The sequence below is a fragment of the Arvicola amphibius genome, chromosome 6, assembly GCF_903992535.2.
Source record: "Arvicola amphibius chromosome 6, mArvAmp1.2, whole genome shotgun sequence".
Taxonomy (NCBI): domain Eukaryota; kingdom Metazoa; phylum Chordata; class Mammalia; order Rodentia; family Cricetidae; genus Arvicola; species Arvicola amphibius.
In genome coordinates this window covers 134,270,285-134,292,405 of record NC_052052.2, presented here as the reverse complement: position 1 = coordinate 134,292,405, position 22,121 = coordinate 134,270,285, and the positions used below count along the sequence as shown (strand labels likewise).

Sequence of the window (22,121 nt, the reverse complement as noted above, 5' to 3'; positions counted from 1 at the left end):
ATGTACTCCTGATAGCAACCCAGCTGCTGGCAAAAGTATCCATGTCAAAAGGCTGATATTCTACCCAAAACTCTCTAGAAAAATGTAAGGAACTTTAGATTCATAATTTGTTTCCTAAACATCTGATAAACGTCTTGCCATCGACTATCCCTCCCCAAACTCCAACATGCCAGAAGCACGAACCTATGCTAACAGTATGCTCAACCAATACCTCCTAGCCCGCCTGTAAGGGCAACCCTGCTCTCTGACCTCACATCATCACGGCATCTACAGACTCTGCTGAAGTTCTGACATTAATCTCGCTCATTGAAATATCCACACTTTGGGGGAAGGAAATGTGTCTTACTAGGCTTTTTATATCTAACTACCACATATTAGTATAATAAATCAATGAATTTTTGTGAAGAAACATTATTTTTCAAATATATTAAATATTTAATTCTAAAGACAACAAAGGTAGATAAATCTCTAACTCATTAATAGTACCAAAGACAATAAACACTTATTTTTCATAAAGAAGACTTAAAACGCCATTGTACTATAATTAATAAAAGGTGAGCAAATTTTTCTTTCTCTCACTGAAGTTGAGCTGTCTAAGGATCTGAAATTACCCTGCCTCTTAGACCATTTGTTCCAATTCTGCCAACCTGGAGGCACTTTGCCTTTAGAGAATGGCTCCAAGCAGCAGTGGATTTTAAAATGTTGTTTAGAAATTAGAGGAATAAGTTTACCTACCATTAAAGTCTTCAGAATAAATGAATAAGGATTAGGCTAGCAGTTTCCTATGCCAGATAAAACAATGTTCCACGGGCTGGTTGAAGTGGCTCAATGGGTAAAGGCCTCTTGCCTTGCAAGCCTGATGACCGGAATTTGATCCCCCAGGTACCCATGGCAGAAGGAAACAACTGACTCCTGAATGCTGTCCTTTGACTTTTGTGTGTGCACCATGGTATAAGTGCACCAGCACTTGCACTGCCACATACAATAACATACACTGATAATAAACCAACAGGGCATGTTCCTTACCTTAGAAAATGTTAGCAAGATAAAATTATGAAAATAACAAGAAATAAAGACTAATTGTCTTGAGCATAATGGTCAACACATACTTCATCCTGAATATATTTTTATACTTACTTCCACATGTTTCAAAGTGAGAAGGAAGGTGCATTCTTATATATGAGATACATATATACATATATATGTGTGTATATATATATATATATATATATATATATATATATTTGCTTCCAGTCAGACATACATTTCAGTAAGTATTCCACAGAATATTATCACAGCCTTCTTTCTGCAATTGTTCAGATTGCAGGAGGTAAGGATGATTGGGGGGGGGGGGCACCAAACAATCATACATCATCTAAACCATGGCATAACAACATCATCCAATCACATATCATCTAAATAGTACTGTCATCCTAGTACTCTGTAGGTCACATAGAAAAACAGAACAACATTCTACCTGAGAAAGCAAACTGTTTCCCCTGGGCTGTCTTGTTTTCAAATCTTAAATTTTTATTGTAAACATTACTGTGTGTGTGTGTGTGTGTGTGTGTGTGTGTGTGTGTGTCTGTGTGTCTGTGTATATGTAACTAGGGACTGAATATAGGGTATTTGAACATAACAGATACGTCTTCTACCACTAAGCTACATTCCAAGTCAGTGGATTTTAAACTGCCAATGACTTAGACATCCAAATTACATGAAATTAAGTTTCTGCATCGCAAAGAAAACTATCAACAGACAAACAGATTAAGTAATGAAAGAAATCTTTCCAAGCTATAATTCAGACAGTAGGCTAATAACTACAATATATGTATAAGAACTATAAAAATTAAACACCAAAAACTGTCAGTTCTTGAGAAGCAATGCAAATGTCCAATATTTTAAAAGAACTCAACATCCTTAACCATCAGAAAAATTCAAATTAAAACTCATTAGAGACGCTACCTCACACTCATCAGAATGGCTAACATAAAAAGAAGAGACAACAGCAAATGCTAGTAAAAAAAAAAAAAAAAGAGGAATCTTTATTCAAGGCTCATGGGATCGTAAACTAGAATTGTAAGCTAGAACAGCCATTCTGGAAATCAGAAGTTTAAAAGTAGACCTACCACATTACCCAGCTCAAGCACAAAGTACTCTACACCCTACTACAGAGATAAATGCATATCCACATTTATGGATGTGTTATTCACAACAGCAATCAAAAGGGACCAGCCTAGATGTCCATCAAGAAAAGGATAATGAAAATGTATTAGATACACAATAACAATTTAGTCAGCTATAAAGGAAAAATAAATCATTAAATTTGTAGAAAAATGGGTGAATCTAGGAAGTGTTACACTCAGAAACTCCAAACTCAGAAAGACAAAAATCATGTGTTCCGTCAGAAGTCAACCCTACTTTATATTGTTTACATGTACGCATGCAAGGGGGGTAAGTGTGGACACTGGCTATGAAATTAGAAAGGAGAGCATGAAGGGAGAAGAAAAGAAGCACCGAGGAAGAGAAGGGCACAATTAGCATAAATGGGGAAAGGGGCTAGGAGATGGAAAGGTACTGGAGGGAGGGATAGGTGTTGGGGACGTGAACTGCCACAGGGGAACTCAGAGGGAAAGGTACTGACCACTAGGAAACTAGCGATAAACTTAGGAAAGCTGTTTCATTGAGGGATCAGATATAAACCAAACATTCCTAAGGCTACTTGTTAAAGTCTACGCAACATTCACAAATAAAATATTGACAAGGAGAACCCTGCTAACTGCTAATGGAAAAACAGTATGGCAGGGGAGTGTGGGATGTGACAGTCATACACAGAATGCAGCGACAATGGTTAGTGCACGCTCATTCTTCTAATCATGCACTCCACCCCTCGATGCTCTAAAGGCATCTGATAGAAGCTAAGTCACTTGTTATTAAAACAAACAAAACTATAATAATAAAGTAATAAGTAATAAATAAATAAATAAATGATAAGAAGATGACTATTGCCTTGATGTTATTCCAATGCATCAACCAAAACTCCATGAGAAAGCTCTACCTCACAGTCCAGCTTCTGAAGAGACAAATGGGAATTACCCAGAGGCAGAGAGTTCCCAAAAGGTACTGCGAATGCCTCTGAAAGTAAATCCATTTCACTCCAGTTAAAATGCATATTCAAATGATGAGGTCATTTTAAATAATCAAAGATTGAGAAAGATCCAATAGTCTAAGAAAAAAACTGCTGATAAAAAATTAATAGGAAACAATTTGGGACTATCCATACAATTTTTAATGCACATATCCTTTAATCAGAAATCCCATCTATCAGAACCTGTAAATAGACCTATTAAGATGAAGAAATAATTTACAAACAAAGACATTTCACTAAATGAATGGGAAAAAACATAATTTGTATGTCTACGGACTACCTAAGTAAATTAAAAATAGAGCCACTTCTCATGCAATAGCTCCAACCACAAAATGGCTTAAAACACGAGCAGGGTATTGATGTGTGTGCAGGGTAGTTGACCTTGTGGAAGCAATGCACACAGACTTTATGTGCATGCATAGGAAAATGTATAACAATTAGTGAGAGCTAAAGGACACTCAGGAGGAGGCTCACTTTATCACACACTCATTACACCTTCAGAACTTCACAAACACATCACAGCCTAATGCTCCTGACCTGGTGCTCTCTGCATTCCCTGCGCTGAACAGCTGATAGGGCCTCTGGCCTACAATCTCCAAGTCATTGTCCCTTGCTTTCTCTCTCACTGGAACTGATAGGACATAAAGATCCTCAGTACCTTCCTTCTAGATGATTCACACCTGACACCAATCCTAATCTAGCCTTCAAAACTACAGGTTTATTTAACTTCTAAAGACCAGTGACTTCCAGGCCTGTCAAGTGTTCCACACAGGCTCAAGTCTCCATTCTCCCCAGGAACTGTATCCAATACTCTAGCTGAACACAACAAACCCTAAGATTTTCCTAGCACCAAGCCTAAGTCTCCTGTTGTCCTCTGGAAAGAGAACATTCCATGTACCTGCACTGATAAGATAGTCTGCAGTCCTCATCAGCACAAGGACTGCCACTTATTCAGGAGCCTTTCCCTAACCCCTCTTCCAAATGTGAGACCAGTGCGTTTGTATGGCCCTGGGCTAGCCACTGCCTCTTTCCCCTGCATACACTACATACCCAGGCCAGTGGACCTCTTGCCCTGTCCTTGAGTCTCTGAAACTCAAGGATGTGCCCACAGCAACCTCCAGAACAAAGCAGCTGAGGAAAGGAACACTGTCTTTCAAATTCCAAAAGTTCACATTGCTCATGAAATAGCTGCAAATCCATCCTGAATTCGCTGATTGAGATGCGCTGCTCTGCGGGGTAGACTGACCGATACCTGGAACACACTTTACAAGTGCAAATGTTTCTGTCTCTCTCGGTGGAAACTGGGGAAAAACTTGAATTCCAGGTATATACTCAAAAAAGTCCCCTTACCACCTGTCACTTAAAGGTAATTTTTGAGAATTATTATTTTCTTAAATGAGAGAAATGATCAGACTCTGGGTGAGATGTAAGGTCAGTGTTGGCCAGAAGCGGTGACTAAATTGGATGGCTCCATGTCCTTAACAAGAAGTGTCTCCCATTTCTCTATGTGAGGCAATTAGTGGGCTCAGTCACTTTAAAAGACATGATCCCTGAAGACACTCAGGTGTCAATGCCACACACTGGCCTGAACAACGGCTATGGATACAAGTTTAATATGCAGAGTCAAACTCGCAGAAAGAAAGAGCAATGATCACCAAGAGCAGGAAGTGGCAGAAACTGGAATTGTTGTATAGGAGATTCAGACTTTGGTCTGAGATGTTAAAGCACAGAGGTGATATGTACCCCATAACGTCAGTGGACGAAAGGTCAGTGAACAGCATATACAAAAATGACTCAGGTGGTAAATTCTCCTGCTGTATGCTTCACCACAACACAAACATCCATTGTGAAACATGAGTTTATCTTTAACACAGTAAAAGGTACAACTCTAAGCTCTTTTCATCTCTTACTTGTAGACTTGAATGAGACAGCAGAACACACCAGAAGCCTAAGACAGATACATAAGCCTACTACCACTCCAGGCCACACCACCCTGGGCATGTCTAACCTCAGCAAGTCTAATTAGAGTTTAGTTTGTTCTAATTCCTCACTAAATTTTACCTTCACTTGGAAAATACTAACATGTTAGTCCAGTTCAGTGTGACAACTCTCTTTTTAAATCTTACTCTTCACTTGAAAACTGGTTGTCCTCTAAGATCAATCCACGCTGATGATCACAGCCATACCTCAAACAGCGATAATACACAAAGAGCAAAACACCTGACTGCAAAGTAAATCCAACCATACTTCAAAAGGCATAGTCTCTCAAACTTGAGCTCAGGACGGCTCTAGCCAAATTAATACAATACAACTAAAAGAATAAAATCAATAACTAGAAGAAAATGAAGTAAGAAAAAGTATTGTTATTATGAAGACTATAAGATCTTCTAAAGATGTCAAGTAAAGCACACAGCCTAACAACTATGTATAGAAAATTACTCATACACATAATACTACCTTTACACAACCTTTCAGGCTCTAAACATTACCAGCATTTGCTGTCACAGTAGTCAGTGACAATATTTTTAATTGTCAGAAATCAATAAAATTTCATCCTGAGGATATGTGCTCGTCGAGTACAGTAATTGCTATCCATCTGCGTGCGACTCATTAATTAAAATGATATAGAACAGAAAGTCTGTCCCACTGCTCCAGTCATGCCACAAGCACTCCGGAGACACTTGTGGTGGTGGCTGGCATACTAGAGCAAAATAAGGAACACATCCACACCAGACTGTCTGCTGGATACTCCTCTGGAGCTACTCAACAGACCTAAGTGCCTTTTTTCTGAAATATACCATTTTCCTATTTCCTTCAATGAATGCTTGTGGGGTACCTGTTTGAGATGGGCTGTGCTAACTGCAGACAAAGACCAGGAAAGATTGCTGCAATTTAAGAAAGAGATAATAGAAATCTGAAAGGTAGGAGTGGGGAACCATATTTTTAGATAAAAAATGACCAGGGCAGCATTATCTAAGGAAGCAAGATTTAAGTCAAGATTAGACAGATAAGTCTTCAAAAAGACAAGACACAAACCAAGTTTCAAGACCAGGGAACTGAGTACCATGGTACTCAGGGTGGGACTGGCTAAGCATTTTCCTAGACACTAAATTTAGTACATTTTGCAGCTGTCTCATCACCTTGAAACACCAGGCAAAGTATTTAACTGACACTCAAATCTATTCCACTGGGGAAGTTAGAGCACGGCCCATACATAACCCACAGAGGCCTTCCTTCTTCTTCTAAATCACCTGTCTTTTTGTAATCTCATTTCTTGAAGCATCAGCTTCTGAGTAGGCATGTACTGAAAGAGCTATTAATTTTGCTGTTTCGTAACAGAGAATAGAGAGGCTTAAATGAGCTTCTAAATTACTGTGAATTTTAACTAGCTGTGTCCTTTCATGCCACTATTAAAATGGGCAATGGGGATATTTTCATCACAGGCTGAACACCTTCTATTTAAGGGCATTACCATTATTTTCACCAAAGATGAACAACTTCACAGAATTCAACAGTATAAAGCTGTTTGTAGTAACAAGACAGGGTGAAAAATTCATCCCAATTGGTTCAATATGGTAGGCCCCTCAGCACAGCCAATATGGGAATGGCTACAGGGAGGTGCTTAAAAGCCCTCATCCTTTAGAAGACTAGGCTGATGACAAACTTTAAACCCTGCAATCCCTCACTGCGTGTCTGGGGGGGGGGGGGGTCCCCTGCAGGTATCCAGGCAGAAAAATAAACACCCAAAGATGAGAATGAAAATCCAGTACAGATTGATTTCGTCAAGCTTGATCAGACTTTGGGGAGTCTAACGTTGGGTGGTCCATTGTCAGTATATTAAAATAGCACGATCTGGGGAAAGGTTCCCAGGAAACAGTCAGTCCAATTCCAGGTACACACGAAAGCCTAAGGGGTGACATGGAGACACTCCTCTACACAGCACCTGTGACCAGGAGGGTGGGATCTATAGTTAAAGGGCCTAACTCTAGTGTGGTCTCTGACAACACTAGAGATCAGCAGACCATAAGGTACATGTGACATCTCCCCTAAAGATGAGTAACAGTCTAGGGAGGAAAGAGTCGGGGATAATCATTCTGGGGCACTTCAATGAGGTCTGTCTGTATAGCAAAGGTGGGTGAGGTCTGTCTCCACAGATAGCAAAAGGATCACCAGGTCATTAACAAAATCCCCTCTCAGTTTTCTGAATGGAATGCAGGTATTTGATTATTATTTCTTCCAAATAAAAATCAAATGTGAAAAGTGTGCCATAACAAGCTTTCAGCCTGATTTGGTTTGGATTTCTTAGCCTTACTGAACTAAAGACATAAATTAACAGAACCCAGCGAGAGGAAGCGCTGTAAAGATCATGCTAAAGAATGTCCTTTAAATCCACACATCAAAACACTCATGGGCGGAGACTTTCTGTCTAAACGTATTTCGTAATTAAAACTGAGCTTCTTTCAAGCAACGTATCACTAACATGGGCCTTCTGAGTAAAGTTTCAGATTATCGCACTCATGCACTGTTTCAGGAGATCAAAGGAGAGGGATAAAAGTGTTCTTAAACTCAACAGCAGTGGTTCTTAACCTTCCTGATGCTGCAACCCTTTAATACAGTTCCTCACGTTGTGGTGACCACCTACCTTAAAATTATTTTCATTGCTACTTCATAACCGTAATTTTGCTGTCGTGAATCATAATATAAATTTCTATGTTTTCCAGTGGTCTTAGACGACCTCTGTGAAAGAATCACTCGAACCCCAAAGGAGTCACGACCCACAGGTTGAGACCACTGCTCTTCAGGGTTCCTGGGAGTAAAAAGTGAACAGATGATTTCACTTCATTTTAGACTGAAGAAAAGCAGAAGTTGATTTGGCTGCTCCACATAAGCTGAAAAAGAAGACTCCCTGCAGACTTATATGGTCATATTCAATCCCTCTGTGTTTTAAGATCATCGTAAGACAACTGAAAATGTCAAAAGTTGATGCCTTTGTTTAGGTTATGATTTGGATTAGCAAGAGATAGACTATACTTTAAAAAAGAAATGCTTTAGATAAGTAATGTGTAGTTTAAACAGGCTGAATCAGAACACCAACTCATAAATGTTTTCTCAACGTTTTCCTCATTTGCTAGAGTCGGAATATTGGAAACAGGCTACGATACTCCTTAAAATAAGAGTGTGAAGACTGACAAAATGGTGTTAGAAATATATGGGGGGATGGAGTGCTGAGCAAGAAAAAAGGAGCAACATTCTTCCACTTGAGGAATTAAACACTCAGCAGACAACCAAAGTACCATATACACCTGAAAAACAGTCACACTAAACCTGGTATTTCTAATAAGATGCTATTTCACAAAAACTTAGTTCAACTTTAGTATTTCCAGCACACTCTATGCCCTATAGAGATAAGTTAGGAAATAAAGCATTTTTAAAAAGCATTTGGGCATGGGAATGCTTAACTTTAACAAGTTCTGCTACACTCTGCTCTGAAATTCTACCTTTCTTGTAAGCAGATATGTTCTTGTAACTTAAAAAGAAAACATATCTACAACCAGAGCACCTCCAAACCTCTAAAGCCAATCCACTTTATTTCAAATGCAAGACACTCTGCAATTCTACATGACCACCTTGGTTGGGCTTTGGTTTCTTTTAAGTCTTTCAAACGGTCAAGGTCTGCACGTGGCCTGGACTGAGTAGATGTCTACACCAAAGCAAATGTCTGCACATGACTAGTGTCAAAGAAACTACTGTGAACCAGTGAAGTCTGCAAATACACAAGCTTTTAATAAAACTCTAAGGCATTCATTCCCTGTTGCTTTAACCCACTCCGGTATCACCAAATACCCCAGGAGCAGAAAAAGGTGAAGTTAATTACAGGGAAGCATCCAACTGAATCTTGCTTAAATACAAGGAAATGTAAATAATCTTGCACCACAGGATTCTGAAGTTAGGTAGTGAACATAGTGGGCACAGGTGGACATTATTTCAAGGCATATCAATGAAATCTTGTCCCTGGGCTGCATGGTTTATAGAGAAGGGAACATGAAGGCAGAAAGAAATCCTGATCCTCCCTAGCTGGTAAAGTGTCAAGACATCTCCTCTCCCTGACAGCCCCCACTTGCATGGTGATACAGCCAGGCATGTGGGAGGTACATCTCTGTTTCAGTAATAACGCACAACAGCCTATGCGTCATTGGGAGATACAATCTACATAAACTGAAGCTAGAGTTTGGATGCTCCTTGACTCGTGGAGGGCTACATCCCAGTCAACTCATGCACAAGAACTGATCTTCACTGTCAGCTTGACATGATGTGGAACTGCGTAGGAAACACTCAGCTGACTCTGTCTGTGCAGTATTTCCAGAAAGGTTAACTGAGGAGGGGAGACCCACCATGAATGTGGATAATAAAAAAAGAAAAGAAAAAAGCAGGCTGATGACTAGCATTCATTTCTCCGTGCTTCCTGAATACAGATGCAGTCTCACCAACTGTCTCTTACTCTAGTTTCCATGATTTCTCTGAAAAAAAAAATGAACCATAACCCCTCAGCCTATGTGCCAACATAAATCCTTCTTTGACTTTTTTAAAGGAGGTTTCAGGTATTTAGTCACAGCAATGACAAAATAACTAATAGATCCTGGCAAACTTAAATTAACAAAATCTTGAAACCACATTTAAACCACCTAAGCAAAAGTATATTCTAGCTCAGCAACACAGCACACCGTAGCATAACAGCTCTCTTGTCTGGTAACTGCAAGCCTGACTGAGAGGACTAACTCACTGCCAACACACAGCATCTAAGAGAAGATCTTCTCACACATCCCTAGCCCTGCAGAGATTTAAATTCAAACTTCTAAATACACATTTCTACAAATCAACTCAATGTGAATGTACATTGCTTTTGTACCATAGTAAATTCCAAAAAAAATCATAACTCAACCATCCTAAGTCACTGACTATCTATTCTTTAAAAGAGATAAAATTCACTGGCAAATATTTTTTCATTGTTACTGGACACTGAACTCAGGGCCCTGGGCAAGTCAGGTGAGCATCCAACAATAAGCTACATCCTAGCCCTTTTGCACTTTTCTATTTGAAACATGGCCCAACCTGCTCCTGCTCATCCAAAACGTATCACATAGCTCAGGCAAGCCTGAAACTGGCAATCCTCCTGCTCCTGTCTCTCAAGTACCAAGGAATACACAAATGGGTTACTAGACCCAACTCATTTTGAGATTTGTGTGTGTGTGTGTGTGTGCGTGTGTGTGTGTGTGTGCGTGTGTGTGTGTGTGTGCGCACGCGCACATTAAAAAGAGGCACACACTAACATCTGTTGACAAAACAGCGAAGAGCACAGAAGAAGCTCTGACTTCAAAACTTTTCTAAGGCTGGCACGACCTAGACCAGGCGTGGGCAATGGCTGTGATCTCATCAGAGGCTCATGTCCTGGGACAGTACTAAAATCATCAGTTCTCAGCTTTCCCTACACAGCAGATTAAGTAAGAAGCTATTTTAAAATTTCCCTATCAAGGTACAGCCTCCAATTACTTTGATCGATTGTGGAGCACAGGTTTCCCGACAGTAATTTTACAAACACCCAATGACTATAATGATCGACCACTGCTGTCAACTGCCAATTTACAAATTTCCAAGAGTGTGAGGGTCCAAGATGCCTCGAACTGCTTCTCAAATTGTCCACAGTTGTTTGATTCAACTTGGGAATTCATGAAATACCTAGCACCCTACTCAGAAAATGCTCTGTTGTTTATTCCAAATGCTATTTTTGCAGTTCAGACTGCAACTCGTACATAACTGCAGTTTAGGAGGCTGCGACCACCCTTAAGTTTTTCAAGTGTCTAGATTTCCACAGTGTCATTTTGAACGCAAATACTACAGCATATGATATTTCATTACGAGCTAAATTTTGAGATGAGTTAAAACTCTATTTAATAAAAATTGTTGTATTTTGCAAAGAAGTCTTAGTGTTTTGTTGCTGTGAGGAGACACTGTGACTAAGGCAACTCTTATAATAAAAAGCACTTAACTGGGGGCTTGCTTACAATTTCAGAGGATTAGATTAATCTGTTATCATCGTGGCAGGAAATTTGGTGGCACACAAACAGGTATGGTGTTGGAGCAGAAGCTGAGAGCTACACCCTAATCCACAATGGGGCGGGGTTGTAGGGAGAGAGGGAAGCCTGGGCTTAGTGTGGGCTTTTGAAACTCACAAGGTCACACATCCTCCTACAAGGCCATCTAATCCTTCTATTTCTTCCAAACAGTTCCAAAAGACCTCTGGGGACCATTCTTATTAAAACTACCATGAAGTGAAAAGCCAGAAGTACTGGTCATTTTCAGAAAGCTCCTAACTTAGTTTCACATCTTCTGCATAAAGTCTGACTAAAGAGCACTTCCCCCCACAAGCAGGGATATAAATGTTGTACCTGCAACATCTGATTTGGCTGTAAAGATTTGCTGTTAAGGAATTGAAAGAATGAGGTACATAAATTATGAGAAGACTGGTTAAATTGGGTAGCAAGAAGTCATGGTGCAATACTCACTGTGACAAGTCTCAAGATTAAAGACAAGATCAATCCTAAAAACTGCTTAATAAGAGAGGGAAAGGTCAAGTAAAGGCTCAATCTTCCTTAGCATTAGCTTTTCTCTCCAGCCCAAGGGGCTCTACATCTGGGTGCTCTACCTCGAGCTCTGAAAGGTACGTAAGGCATCTGCATCATCCTCCTGAGCTCAGAGATTCAATACACAGGATTGATGAGAAATGGCACAGGCACACAAGTACAGGGGCAATGAACAAACATAGGGCCTTCTGCCATTTTAGGCAGCTACTTGGCCTGCTGACATAATGTCCCTGAAGCCTTTTTCTTTCTTTCTTTCTTTTTCTCTCTTTCTTTCTTCATTCCTTTCTTCCTGCCTTCCTTCCTTCATTCATTCATTCCTTCTTTCCTTCCTACCTTTTCTCCTTTTCTTTTAGATAGGGGCCTCACTACCAAGGATGGACTGAACCTATCTTTCCTTCTCCATATTCTGACCTTTGTAACAGGTAGAGCCCAAGTACTGATAGTTTTGTTGTTGTTGTTTTGTTTTGTTTTTGTTTTTGTTTTTTCTGCCTAAAAGAAAACCAGCGGATAAATAAAACCAAAAATGGTTCCATCTGTCGGTTAATACAGCCAGGGCCTGAAAACTGACAAAACCAGCATGACCTTCAAGATGACGCAAACCCTTTCTTCTGCACAGAAACATGAAGAAGTACACATATGAGGGAGTGAGGTTTAAAGCCAGGCACCGGGAGTTCAAATCCCAGCTTCGCCATCAGCTACGCGGCACTGACTCCTGTGTGGATCCTTTCAGATCCAGTTTTCACATCAGGAATAAGGAATAAGGAAAAGCTAGGAAAGCAGGGATTCAAACCCGAGAGCTATGCCAACCACAGCCAAGTTGCTGACGGGGAGAAGAAGCTCACTATCCCATGCACAAGAAGTAATCAGTACATTGTTTCTCAGAATACCAGGGCTGCAAACAAACTCCACATTTCTGAGGCCAGAAAGAAAGATAGCTGAGGGCAAATTACAGAAAACTCTTTGCTCTTATGCTACACACTGTGGCCACCCATGCCAAACTCTGAATCAGACAGAAAGGATGAATCTGAATATCAGAGAAAAAAGCCTAAGAGGACTGGCCATCTCACCTCAGGTAAAAAGGAATACATAGCCAAGAAAGAATCCCAACCCCACAACTAACTGATGACTGTGGCTTCAGGGTCCAGCGGCCTTGGGTTCAAGTCCAGCTTCAACACCGCAGGAAAGTAAACTCCCCTGCAAGCTTCAGCTTACTGTCTATTAGACAGCAACCACGCTACTTTCTCCAGAGTTCCCAGTAGAAATTGAACGTGGGGTATAGGTAAAGTGTACAGCAGAGGTCGGTGTTGAGTAAATCTGAATTTACTTCAACTGCCCTGCCTGCATTTTGGTCTCTAGTCTCCTTTTCATAAATCAGATATTCTCAAACTCACAAAGCAAAACCTCAGAGGATCCAATCAAAAGACACTGGGAAGACAGATAAAATTTCCTTCTTAAATAGTTAGACTTAATTTCCCTTTGAAAAATTTGACAGAGAAGGGGGCAGTAGGCTGCTAATGGAGATACAGTTAGTTTAATTTTACTTATGTGATCTTTAACTCCTCTATTACCATTTCCTGACCCTACTGCTGTGAGATAATGCTACTGTACACTGGAAAGATTTGCCATATGTAGTAGTTTAATAAAACACTGATTGGTCAGTAGTCAGGCTGGAAGTATAGGTGGGACAACTAGACTAAGAGAATTCTGGGAAGAGGAAAGATAGAGAGTCAGTCTCCAGCCAGATGCAGATGAAGCAAGATGGGAATGCCTTATTAAGAAAAGGTACCAAGCCATGTGGCTAAACATAGACAAGAATTATGGGTAATTGAAGTTGTGAGAGCTAGTTAATAATAAGACTGAGAGAATAGGCCAAACAGTTTATAATTAATATAAGTCTCTGTGTGTTTCTTTGGGACTGAATGGCTACAGGGCCGGGTGGGACAGAAACTTCTGTCTACAAACTACTGAAAAAAAAAGGAAAAAGAAAAAGAGTACTGTAGGTTTACCTCCTGTTCTTTTATGTGAGAAACTGTAACGTCCTTCTCAATCTTAGGGCTGCCATCAGCTGCCCAGGACTCGGAGAACACTCAGTGGAGGTACAGATAGAATACTGAGTAGCAAATGAGATGGAGATTTATATAGAAAATCTTTGTCAAAAACTCTGTAAGTGATGCCACAGATGAGCTAGCTGTTCTACAATGGAAGATGGGTGCTACAATGATACAGAAGAACTTTGGGTGACTGTCCAGGTAGCAAGATGTCTCTGTCAATTCTAGAGTTTTAGAAGTTGCTTACAATGTACTTCCTGTTTACTTAGGTAATATTATATCCTTCTGGAGTCTTTGATGAAGTTAAAGAGTAGATAGTAAAAATATAGTTTTCCTTAGTTATGATAAGAAATAAAGTAGATATAAATATTGTAACTGTAATTCTTGCTTGATATATGTTTTGTTACATGTAATTTTACTATGTTAAAGTTAAAGCCTTCCTTTTTATTTGAACAGAAAGGAGAAAATGGTGTGGGAGGTCCTTCTGTCTATGTGTTGCTTTTATTAGTTAATGAAGAAAGAAACTGCCTTGGCCTGTTGGTAGGGCAGAACTAAGGTAGGCGGGGAAAACTGGACTGAATGCTCGAAGAAGGAAGGTGGAGAGAGAGATGCCATGGATCCATGGCCGGAGATAGGCGTGCTGAAACTTTGCTGGTAGGCCACGACCTTGTGGTAATATACAGATTAATAAAAATGGGTTAAATTAAGATGTAAGTGTTAACCAATAAGAAGCCAGAGCTAATGGGCCAAGCCATGTTTTAATTAATATAGTTTCTGTGTGGTTATTTTGGTTATGGGTGGCCGGGACAAACACGTGCCCCCCTGCAAAAGGACAGCATTAAAAAGGGGAACACAGACAACACACTAGAACCTTAGAGGGAAAGAAAGGTTTCCCTTTAAAAGCTGCACAGGCACTTCATCAAGAGGAATAGCTTAAAGTAAGAAACATTCATCATGGATTATTTACTGGCAAGAATATTTACTGACAAGTATTATGGTATTTATATCTAGGTATTAAAGAAAATGTTTATATTTTTAGGGCTAATGACAGTAGACAGGTACACAATTTTTTATAGTTATTATCTAGCAAAACACTGTTGTAAAACAGAATGAAAGAACACATAAGCAAGATCCAGTCTCAGTCTCTGGGCCAATTCTACCTACCATCTCAGTAGGGTCATTGCATTTAAAAGGTCACTTCTTAAGTGAAAATAAGCAAAAACAAAGATTTAGTTTGGGAAATTGTTTTTTTAATTAGTCCTTCAAAACAATGATAACCAGCAAAATGAGAATTCACAAAATAAAGTATATTTATAAAGACTTGGAATAGCATTAACAAATGTTAATTATGTTACAGCAATAACTTTAGTAGTTTATTTGAACAAAGAAAAAGAAAATGGCAAGAGAATCAGGCGGCTTCCAAACCAAAGTAGGTTCCAGAACTCCAGCAATGTGAAAGCATTTAAAGAAGATGGAAACGGCATTGAAATGCCGTTGGAAGCAACAAAGTCAACTAGTCAGTAGCTTGTAACTTTGGTGCAAGTTATTTAATTGGTTATATGACCTCTTAATGTTTAATTACTGTAATCAAACTCTACATTAGTTAGATTAGTATATTGTGTCCACTGGTGGTACCCAAGACAATTCCACAGCCTTTGAAAAATTTGACTTAACACTAAGAAGCTATCAATTTCCTAATCTTAACCACTCCTTGAACTGTCAGATCTACTAAACAAACTATTTTAACTCTGCAAATTGTGTAAGCTGTATTTGATCATAACAAAGATAAGACATTTAGAAGTTTCTATTTTTGAGCACATTAGTTAACTAATTCCCTTGTAATCAGGCATAAGTTGCACACAACAATTATTCTAATTTGACTTTTAAGGTGAAAGTAAAATACAGCCAAAATGTATTCCCCACTCTTTTTTGACAAGTCAAAACAATTTAAACATTTTACCTTCTCATTCTGGTAATTCTGTATATCTGTAACTTGCAATGTGTAGTTTTTCCTAGCGCCCTATGTTTTTATATCAATAGCAATCAACAGTTTATTACCTCAAGAGAACATAGTTCTGCTCTGACTCTGTAACAATGTGAAAACCCACCTTATGGTCATCAGTCATTTAAAGAATTGCATAAGAAAAACTCAACGTATTTATGGATCTCATGAAGCCTGAGGCAAAGACCTGATTAAACAGCAAGGGAGCAAAGTGAGGTAGGTATGTTTATTAAAAATTTAAATTAAATTTTAAAAGCTTATTTTGATTGGGGGGAAAAATCAGACAGGGAGCTTAAAAGTATTTTTATAAAAGCACTATATCGCCAATACTTGCAATTGCAACTATATCATAACTGGTAGGTTTTTTATTTAGATTCAAGCACAACAAGTTGCAAGCACACTAAAGAATTTTCCACCTTAATGGTTCCGAAAATAGAAGTTGCTTCGCATAGAACACACATCTTTTCAAAACTAGATACACAAAAACAGATGAGAACATGTATTAATGTAATCTTAGTCTTATCGTTTGAAATTATTCTTTGCTGTGTTTGGGGACCAGGAAGATGAAAGGATGGGCTTGTGGCAACGTCTTTATATAAAGCCAGATTCAAAAACTAGTATCAGTGCTTTTCAAACACAGTAACCAGAACTAGCAGAGGCTTCTCTTGGCAAAGCCCTAAGATCAAGGACCAGAGCAAAAACTTTAGTACTTTAGCAAGATGGTCCATAAAAGCTGAATTCTGAGGCGGGGAGGGGCCTCGCAAGAGAAAACTTTTTGCCTTGGGTCTGAAATGATGCTTCGGAAATCCCTAAGACCTAAGGGTTTGCTAATTAATCATGACATCCAAAGAACAGACTTTCAGCGTTTCTGGTTTTTGCACGCTACAAAAGTGTGCATTTATAAGCAGAAAGACAAGAACTGCATGGTGTCCCATGCTTGTAATTCCAGCACTACTCTGAAGGCTTCGACTAAGTGCTCGAGTACAGTCTGGGCCACAAAATGAGCCCACGTCTCCAAAAACAAAAAGGTAAACAGTAAAAAGGAAAAGTCCAGACCCTCGATGAATATCCCGGAAACGGGAGAAAGTTACAGCCAAACGACAAGTGACAACAGTCGGCGACCTGACACCTCTGCGCGGCAGCAAGGGCTGCACTCACCCAGCGTTCGCCGGGAAACGCAGACCGCGGGCGTTTCGAAGTCAGCAGGGCGACCACACACTCGCTCCGCAGCCACTGAGCTTCACCTCTCTCTTAGCAGCCACAGTGCGCGCGGGACGCCGCCATCTTGGCGGGAAGAGGCCCGGGACCGAGGTCCCTGCGCCCCTCGCCCAGAGAGAAGCCGGTGTCCCGGGAAGTCGCTAGCTAACCAAGTCCGCAACTCCCGAGCTGCGTACGCCAGCCAAGATGCCACCTATGACCTCAGGCTGCGGACCAGGCCAAGGCAGAGCGAACTCACCCTCGCTGTCGCGCACAGCGGATCAGGCGGCGCTGAAGACAGCCTCACCGGATAGGGGCGGGGCAGCGGCGCGTGCTCTGTCACCCGGGCAACCGAGCCTGGGCAGGTGTAGGGGGCGTGGTTTCCGAAGAAGCCAGGGTCTCAGCCACGCCCCCGGACGGTGCGGTAGGGTGCAGGCTGAGGACGCTGCGAACTGCCGCGGTCGAGCCCGTGATCTTCCTCCCGACGACTGTGCCTGGGGCTGGACGGCCTGGCCTCCTGCCGCCGCAGCCGCCTGTGAGGAGCGCGGAGCCTCCCGGACGCGGGCGCCTCCCCTTAGCTGCCCGCCGCCCTGCCTGCGCCGCCTCTTCGCGCGCGTGGGACTGTCCCCCAGGCCTCGAGCCAGGCCGAGCCGCTGCTTCTGCTTTCCAACGTGCTATTTGCATCGTTTGGCATTTGGCTTCGGTTAAAGTCGGGACCTCCTCGAAGAAGGACTTGTTGGTTTTGGTGTTAAGTTTTTTGTTTGTTTCCAACATGGCAGCCTCCAGCCGCGCACAAGTGTTAGATCTGTACCGGGCGATGCTGAGAGAGAGCAAGCATTTCAGCGCCTACAATTACAGGTGACCCGGGGGGGAATGGCCGGGAATGGGGTGCCCAGGTCTGTCTCCAGGGGTCGCGGTACAGACGCTCACAGCTTGCGTTAGTGACAGGATCCGCTGTCCTGACCCCCACGTGCAACTGTCCACCCCAGGTGTGACCCTCAGAGCCCGGCGGGGGGAGCCAAGGGCTTGCCCTTCAAGCCCTGGAACATCTTCCCTGAGCTGACTGACACCCAAGTTAGTGCTTTAGGAGCTTAGGTCGGTGTCTTGTTTCTGCGGTACGGAACGGTGGGCGTGAGAAAAGTTAGGACAAGTGAGCATGTGCCGTCCGTGAAACTTGCCTTGAGAAAACTCGTGGAAGCGGTCGCTCGGGACCACGTGATCACAAAGCTGCCTGCTTGCTCTAACCACCACCCCTTTAGTTTATACCAGTGTTTTAATTCACCATACCGGATGCAGCCTAATTAGAGCAGAGTTTCTCAACCTGTGGGTCGCGAGTCCCAGTCGGATCAAATGACCCTTTTAAGACCCTTGAAAAACTCAGATATTACAGTTATGAAGTCGCAACAGAAATCATTCCGCAACCTGAGGAACTGTATTAAAAGGTCACAGCGTTAGGAAGGTTGAGAACCACTGAATTAGACGATGAAGGAGAGGGGTACACATACAAGGGGTGTTAAAAGGTAAAAGCAGTCGCTAAGCCTTCAGAAACTAAAATGGCAGTTTATCCTGCCTCACCGGATTGAGATCTTCCCTCCAGGTTCTAGACTCTAGGACCTATAACAGCAAGAGAACAAGAGCATAAATCCTTCAAAAAGGAAATTTATAGCTTAAATTTGTGTTATATATAAACACACAAAAATTACACATGTTAATGAGGTGCCATGTGTGTACCTCACTTTCATGCAATAAAACTCATTTACATTTTTAAGCCCATTTTTCCCCATGCCTGGCCTATTCCCTGCTTGTGAATGAGTCCTGTATACTTACTTGTTAGGAAGTTCTCCACCTCAGAGCCCCCCAGCTTCTCAGCTTCTGCTTCTTTGATACTTCTGACCCACCATTTCTGAAGCACCCTCGGGGGTTTTCTGACATGTGGTGTCTTCTTATTAATTACCTGAATCCTCAGAGTTTAAAGCATTCTCCTGAAAACAAGAATCTGATGAAAAGCAGCTCATTTTTCTTTAATGGGTTACTTATTTACAGTTGTTTCCCAAGTGTTCGGATTATTTCACAAGCAATTCTTCACTTTTTGTCATTTCCGACATAGGCAAGGCTATGGGCTAGGTGTCCTGGTATCAGCTAATTCCTGAAACAGAACTGGTTCTAGGGGCACCCTCCGCTCAGAATTGAGCTGCAAGGGCCTGTGGGGGGCAGGCCATGCCCACCCCCAGTCTGTGGACAGATGCACCAAACCTCTCCAGCCGTAGTTCATATTTTAGAAGCCTGCTGAGAAAACCTGCTTGTCCTATGAGCTTGAGAACATCATAGGTTGTACTGGTGAGCTCATACCCGCTACACACATGGTTAAATGAAATGTGGTTTCTCTTGACGACGTTGCCTTTGGAGAGATAGAGGGTATAAACACTAAAGCTACAGGTGGATTTTCCGTAAATACCTACTGCCAAGTAATTGCGATTGATGGAACACAGGAAATATGAAGTAAATATTGGAGTGCTCCCTGCAGTTTAGAAGATGTTCTATCTCAAGAGCAAACATGGTGAAATGGGCACAGACTAGGTGTCAGCAGAGGGTCAGTCACGCTAGAGGGCACATCTGGGAACAGAGTATAAAACACAGGGAGCAGCCCTACAGCATGTGTAACCTCAGCCTCTGGCATTCAGTTTTCTTCAGGGCAAAACTAAGTCATTGGACTAGTCAGCCTCTTAAGGACCCTTCCGTTTACTTCCTTCTGGAAGGGACTTAGCCAGTCGCCAGTCGGTACACCAAAAGTTTTCCAAATCCGAAGGAGTAAACAGAAAAACCTAGACGATGCCTAAAAGAACTTTAAAACTGAGCTTCAGCACAAGCAACTGTATGCTGACATGCACTCAGAGATGTAGCAGCAGGTGACCCTCCTCCATCACAGAGAGTGCTCTGTGCTTCACGCCGCTCGTGTTTTCCACAGGAATCTGGTGGTCACCTGATACCGTGTACCCCCAAACCAGAACCCTGCCAGCATTATCATGTCCCATGAAAATAAAGCTTGCTTGGCATCAAATATGTCTGCCTCCACAGAACTCGGTGGAATACAAGACTAGCTACTTCCTCCTCTCCCAACCCAACACTGTCATTGCGGCAATCGCTGGGAGTGTCCATTGATTACTTCCATGTGACACTGTTTTCTGCTCTTTGTCTTTATTAGCACACTTCTTTTAGACAACCTCATAAGATGCTATTTTTATGAGCCAATTAAAACCAAGCTCTAGAGATGCTAACCTTAAAGTTATGAAGCTGATGCTAGATAACCAAATCAGAGAGCAGTGTGGAGCCAGGACATGGTGGGGCACAACTGTAATCCTGTCTGGTTTATACACCAAGTTCCAGGCCAGCTTGGGTTACATGATCCTCCGTCTCAAAAACAAAATGAAAAAAAAAAAGCAGTAGTGAAAAATTTAAAACAACCTTGAAGTTTTGGTGTCTAAAGTAATGACTACTGAAAAATTTTTGAAGACCTGTACCTAGGCTTCATTTCAATAGCATGGACCCTGGGTGCCTCTCCAGGTTCCATCCCAGCACCAGCAAGCCTCGCTCACACATCCTATGTTCTTTGTCATCCCCCACTCCCTCTCTAACTGACTGGCCTAGAACTCACAGAGATCCACCCGCCTCGGCCTCCCCAGTGCTGGGATTAAAGGCATCTACACAAGGCAGCCATTTGTCATATATTAAGTCCTTTATATATTATGTCCTTTAGTCCTCAGATTTTTGAAGGTTCTTCTGGCTCTAGCACTTCCCTCATCACTCCTACCCTGAATTCCTTCTCTCCTTTAAGATATCCTAGTTATGTTATAATCTCTGAACAGCTCTCTTTAAAGGTGAGAGCTTTGGATTTGACAACCCAAGTTCTATCATAACTTGCAGCCTGCTGTTAGAGAAGCTTGTGCAGAGTATAGAATTAGCTGGAGGACCACCCAGACATTGGCATCAGATCAGCTGCATGCAGAGCAGCGTAAGCTCAGGTAACTGCATGCAGACTTTTGCAGCTCAGATGACAGATGACAGGCTAGAGAGGGTCCCACATACCAGGGCTTGTCTCCACTGTGGATCCTGGGTTTTGTAACTGACAGCCAAGCCGCCCTTTTGTGGTTTCAAGTTGTCAAGTGACAACCAGAGCGAGGATTAGGTAAGTTCCTTTGGGCAGCAAGAAAAGAGAATCTGAGCTAGAAGTAAAGGCATCAATGGGAGTTGATTGTAATAGTGTAAAGAAGAAATTAGAGGACATAAGAAAACAGACTGTTGGTAAATAGTTGGGGGAGTAATAGGACTCTGATTATTTGGATGCTGTCTTAGTCACTCACTATTCTATTGCTATGAAGAGAAACCATGAGTAAGGCAGTTCTTAAACAAAGCACCTCTTACAGTTTCAGAGGGTCAGTCCATTATCATGACAGGGAGCCTGATAGCACAGAGGCAGACATGGTGCCAGAGCAGTAGCTGAAAGTTCTACATCCTGATCCGCAGGCAGCAGGAAGAGAGAGGGAGTGGGCCTGGCTTTTGAAACCTCAAAGATCACCTACAGGACACATGTCCTCCAGCAAGGCCACACCTCCTAAGCATTCGAATATATGAGCCTGTGAGGGCCATTCTTACTCAAACTACCACAGGTACCAAAATAAGAACATCAAGAGGGTCTAGAGTGTGGATCAGGTTAAGGCCAAGAAAAGGAGAGACACAGATGCTCTGCCATTAACTGACAAAAACAGTGAAGAACTAGCTGATGTGGAGAGATCTTCACTCACTTGGGAATATCCCCCAAGTGTGAAGGAGCCCAGGGCACAAGTAATCACAGTCTGTGCCTCTGGAGCCTCAGCACTGAAACATCCTGCACCACCCTGTCATGTGGCTCTGGGAGAGTTCCCAGAATGCTCTGTCCTGCAGTTTCTTTTTTTTAACATTTAAAAATGTAGACTTTAATAAGTGTAATCAGATCGGCATGTGGAGAAGCTGACATAGATGCATTAAGTAGGAGAGACAAGTGGCCATCCAGAGTTTCTGTACTTCACTCATTTTGCATAGTATTAAAGTTG

At 41.7% G+C, this 22,121-nt stretch overlaps 2 protein-coding genes across 6 annotated transcripts in view; one reads left to right on the top strand and one right to left on the bottom strand.

The window, feature by feature from the left end:
* Positions 1–19,014, bottom strand: part of Fars2 (phenylalanyl-tRNA synthetase 2, mitochondrial) — a 373,884-nt gene extending 354,870 nt beyond the window's left edge. Inside the window, exon 1 of one of the 3 annotated variants that reach the window (XM_038333514.1) lies at positions 18,862–19,014. The gene's annotated coding sequence lies outside the window, so the exon portion shown is untranslated. Of the gene's footprint in view, positions 1–16,995; positions 17,331–18,861 lie in introns of those variants that run through there. The other 2 variants (XM_038333513.1, XM_038333512.1) reach the window with 2 other exon arrangements.
* The window catches only part of Lyrm4 (LYR motif containing 4), an 83,907-nt gene continuing 79,216 nt past the window's right edge, over positions 17,431–22,121 (top strand). The window contains exon 1 of one of the 3 annotated variants that reach the window (XM_038333517.1): positions 17,431–17,892. In XM_038333517.1, the coding sequence (XP_038189445.1) occupies positions 17,807–17,892 (86 nt within the window). In that variant the 5' untranslated portion in view covers positions 17,431–17,806. The remainder of the gene's footprint in view (positions 17,893–22,121) is intronic. The other 2 variants (XR_005285807.2, XM_038333516.2) reach the window with 2 other exon arrangements.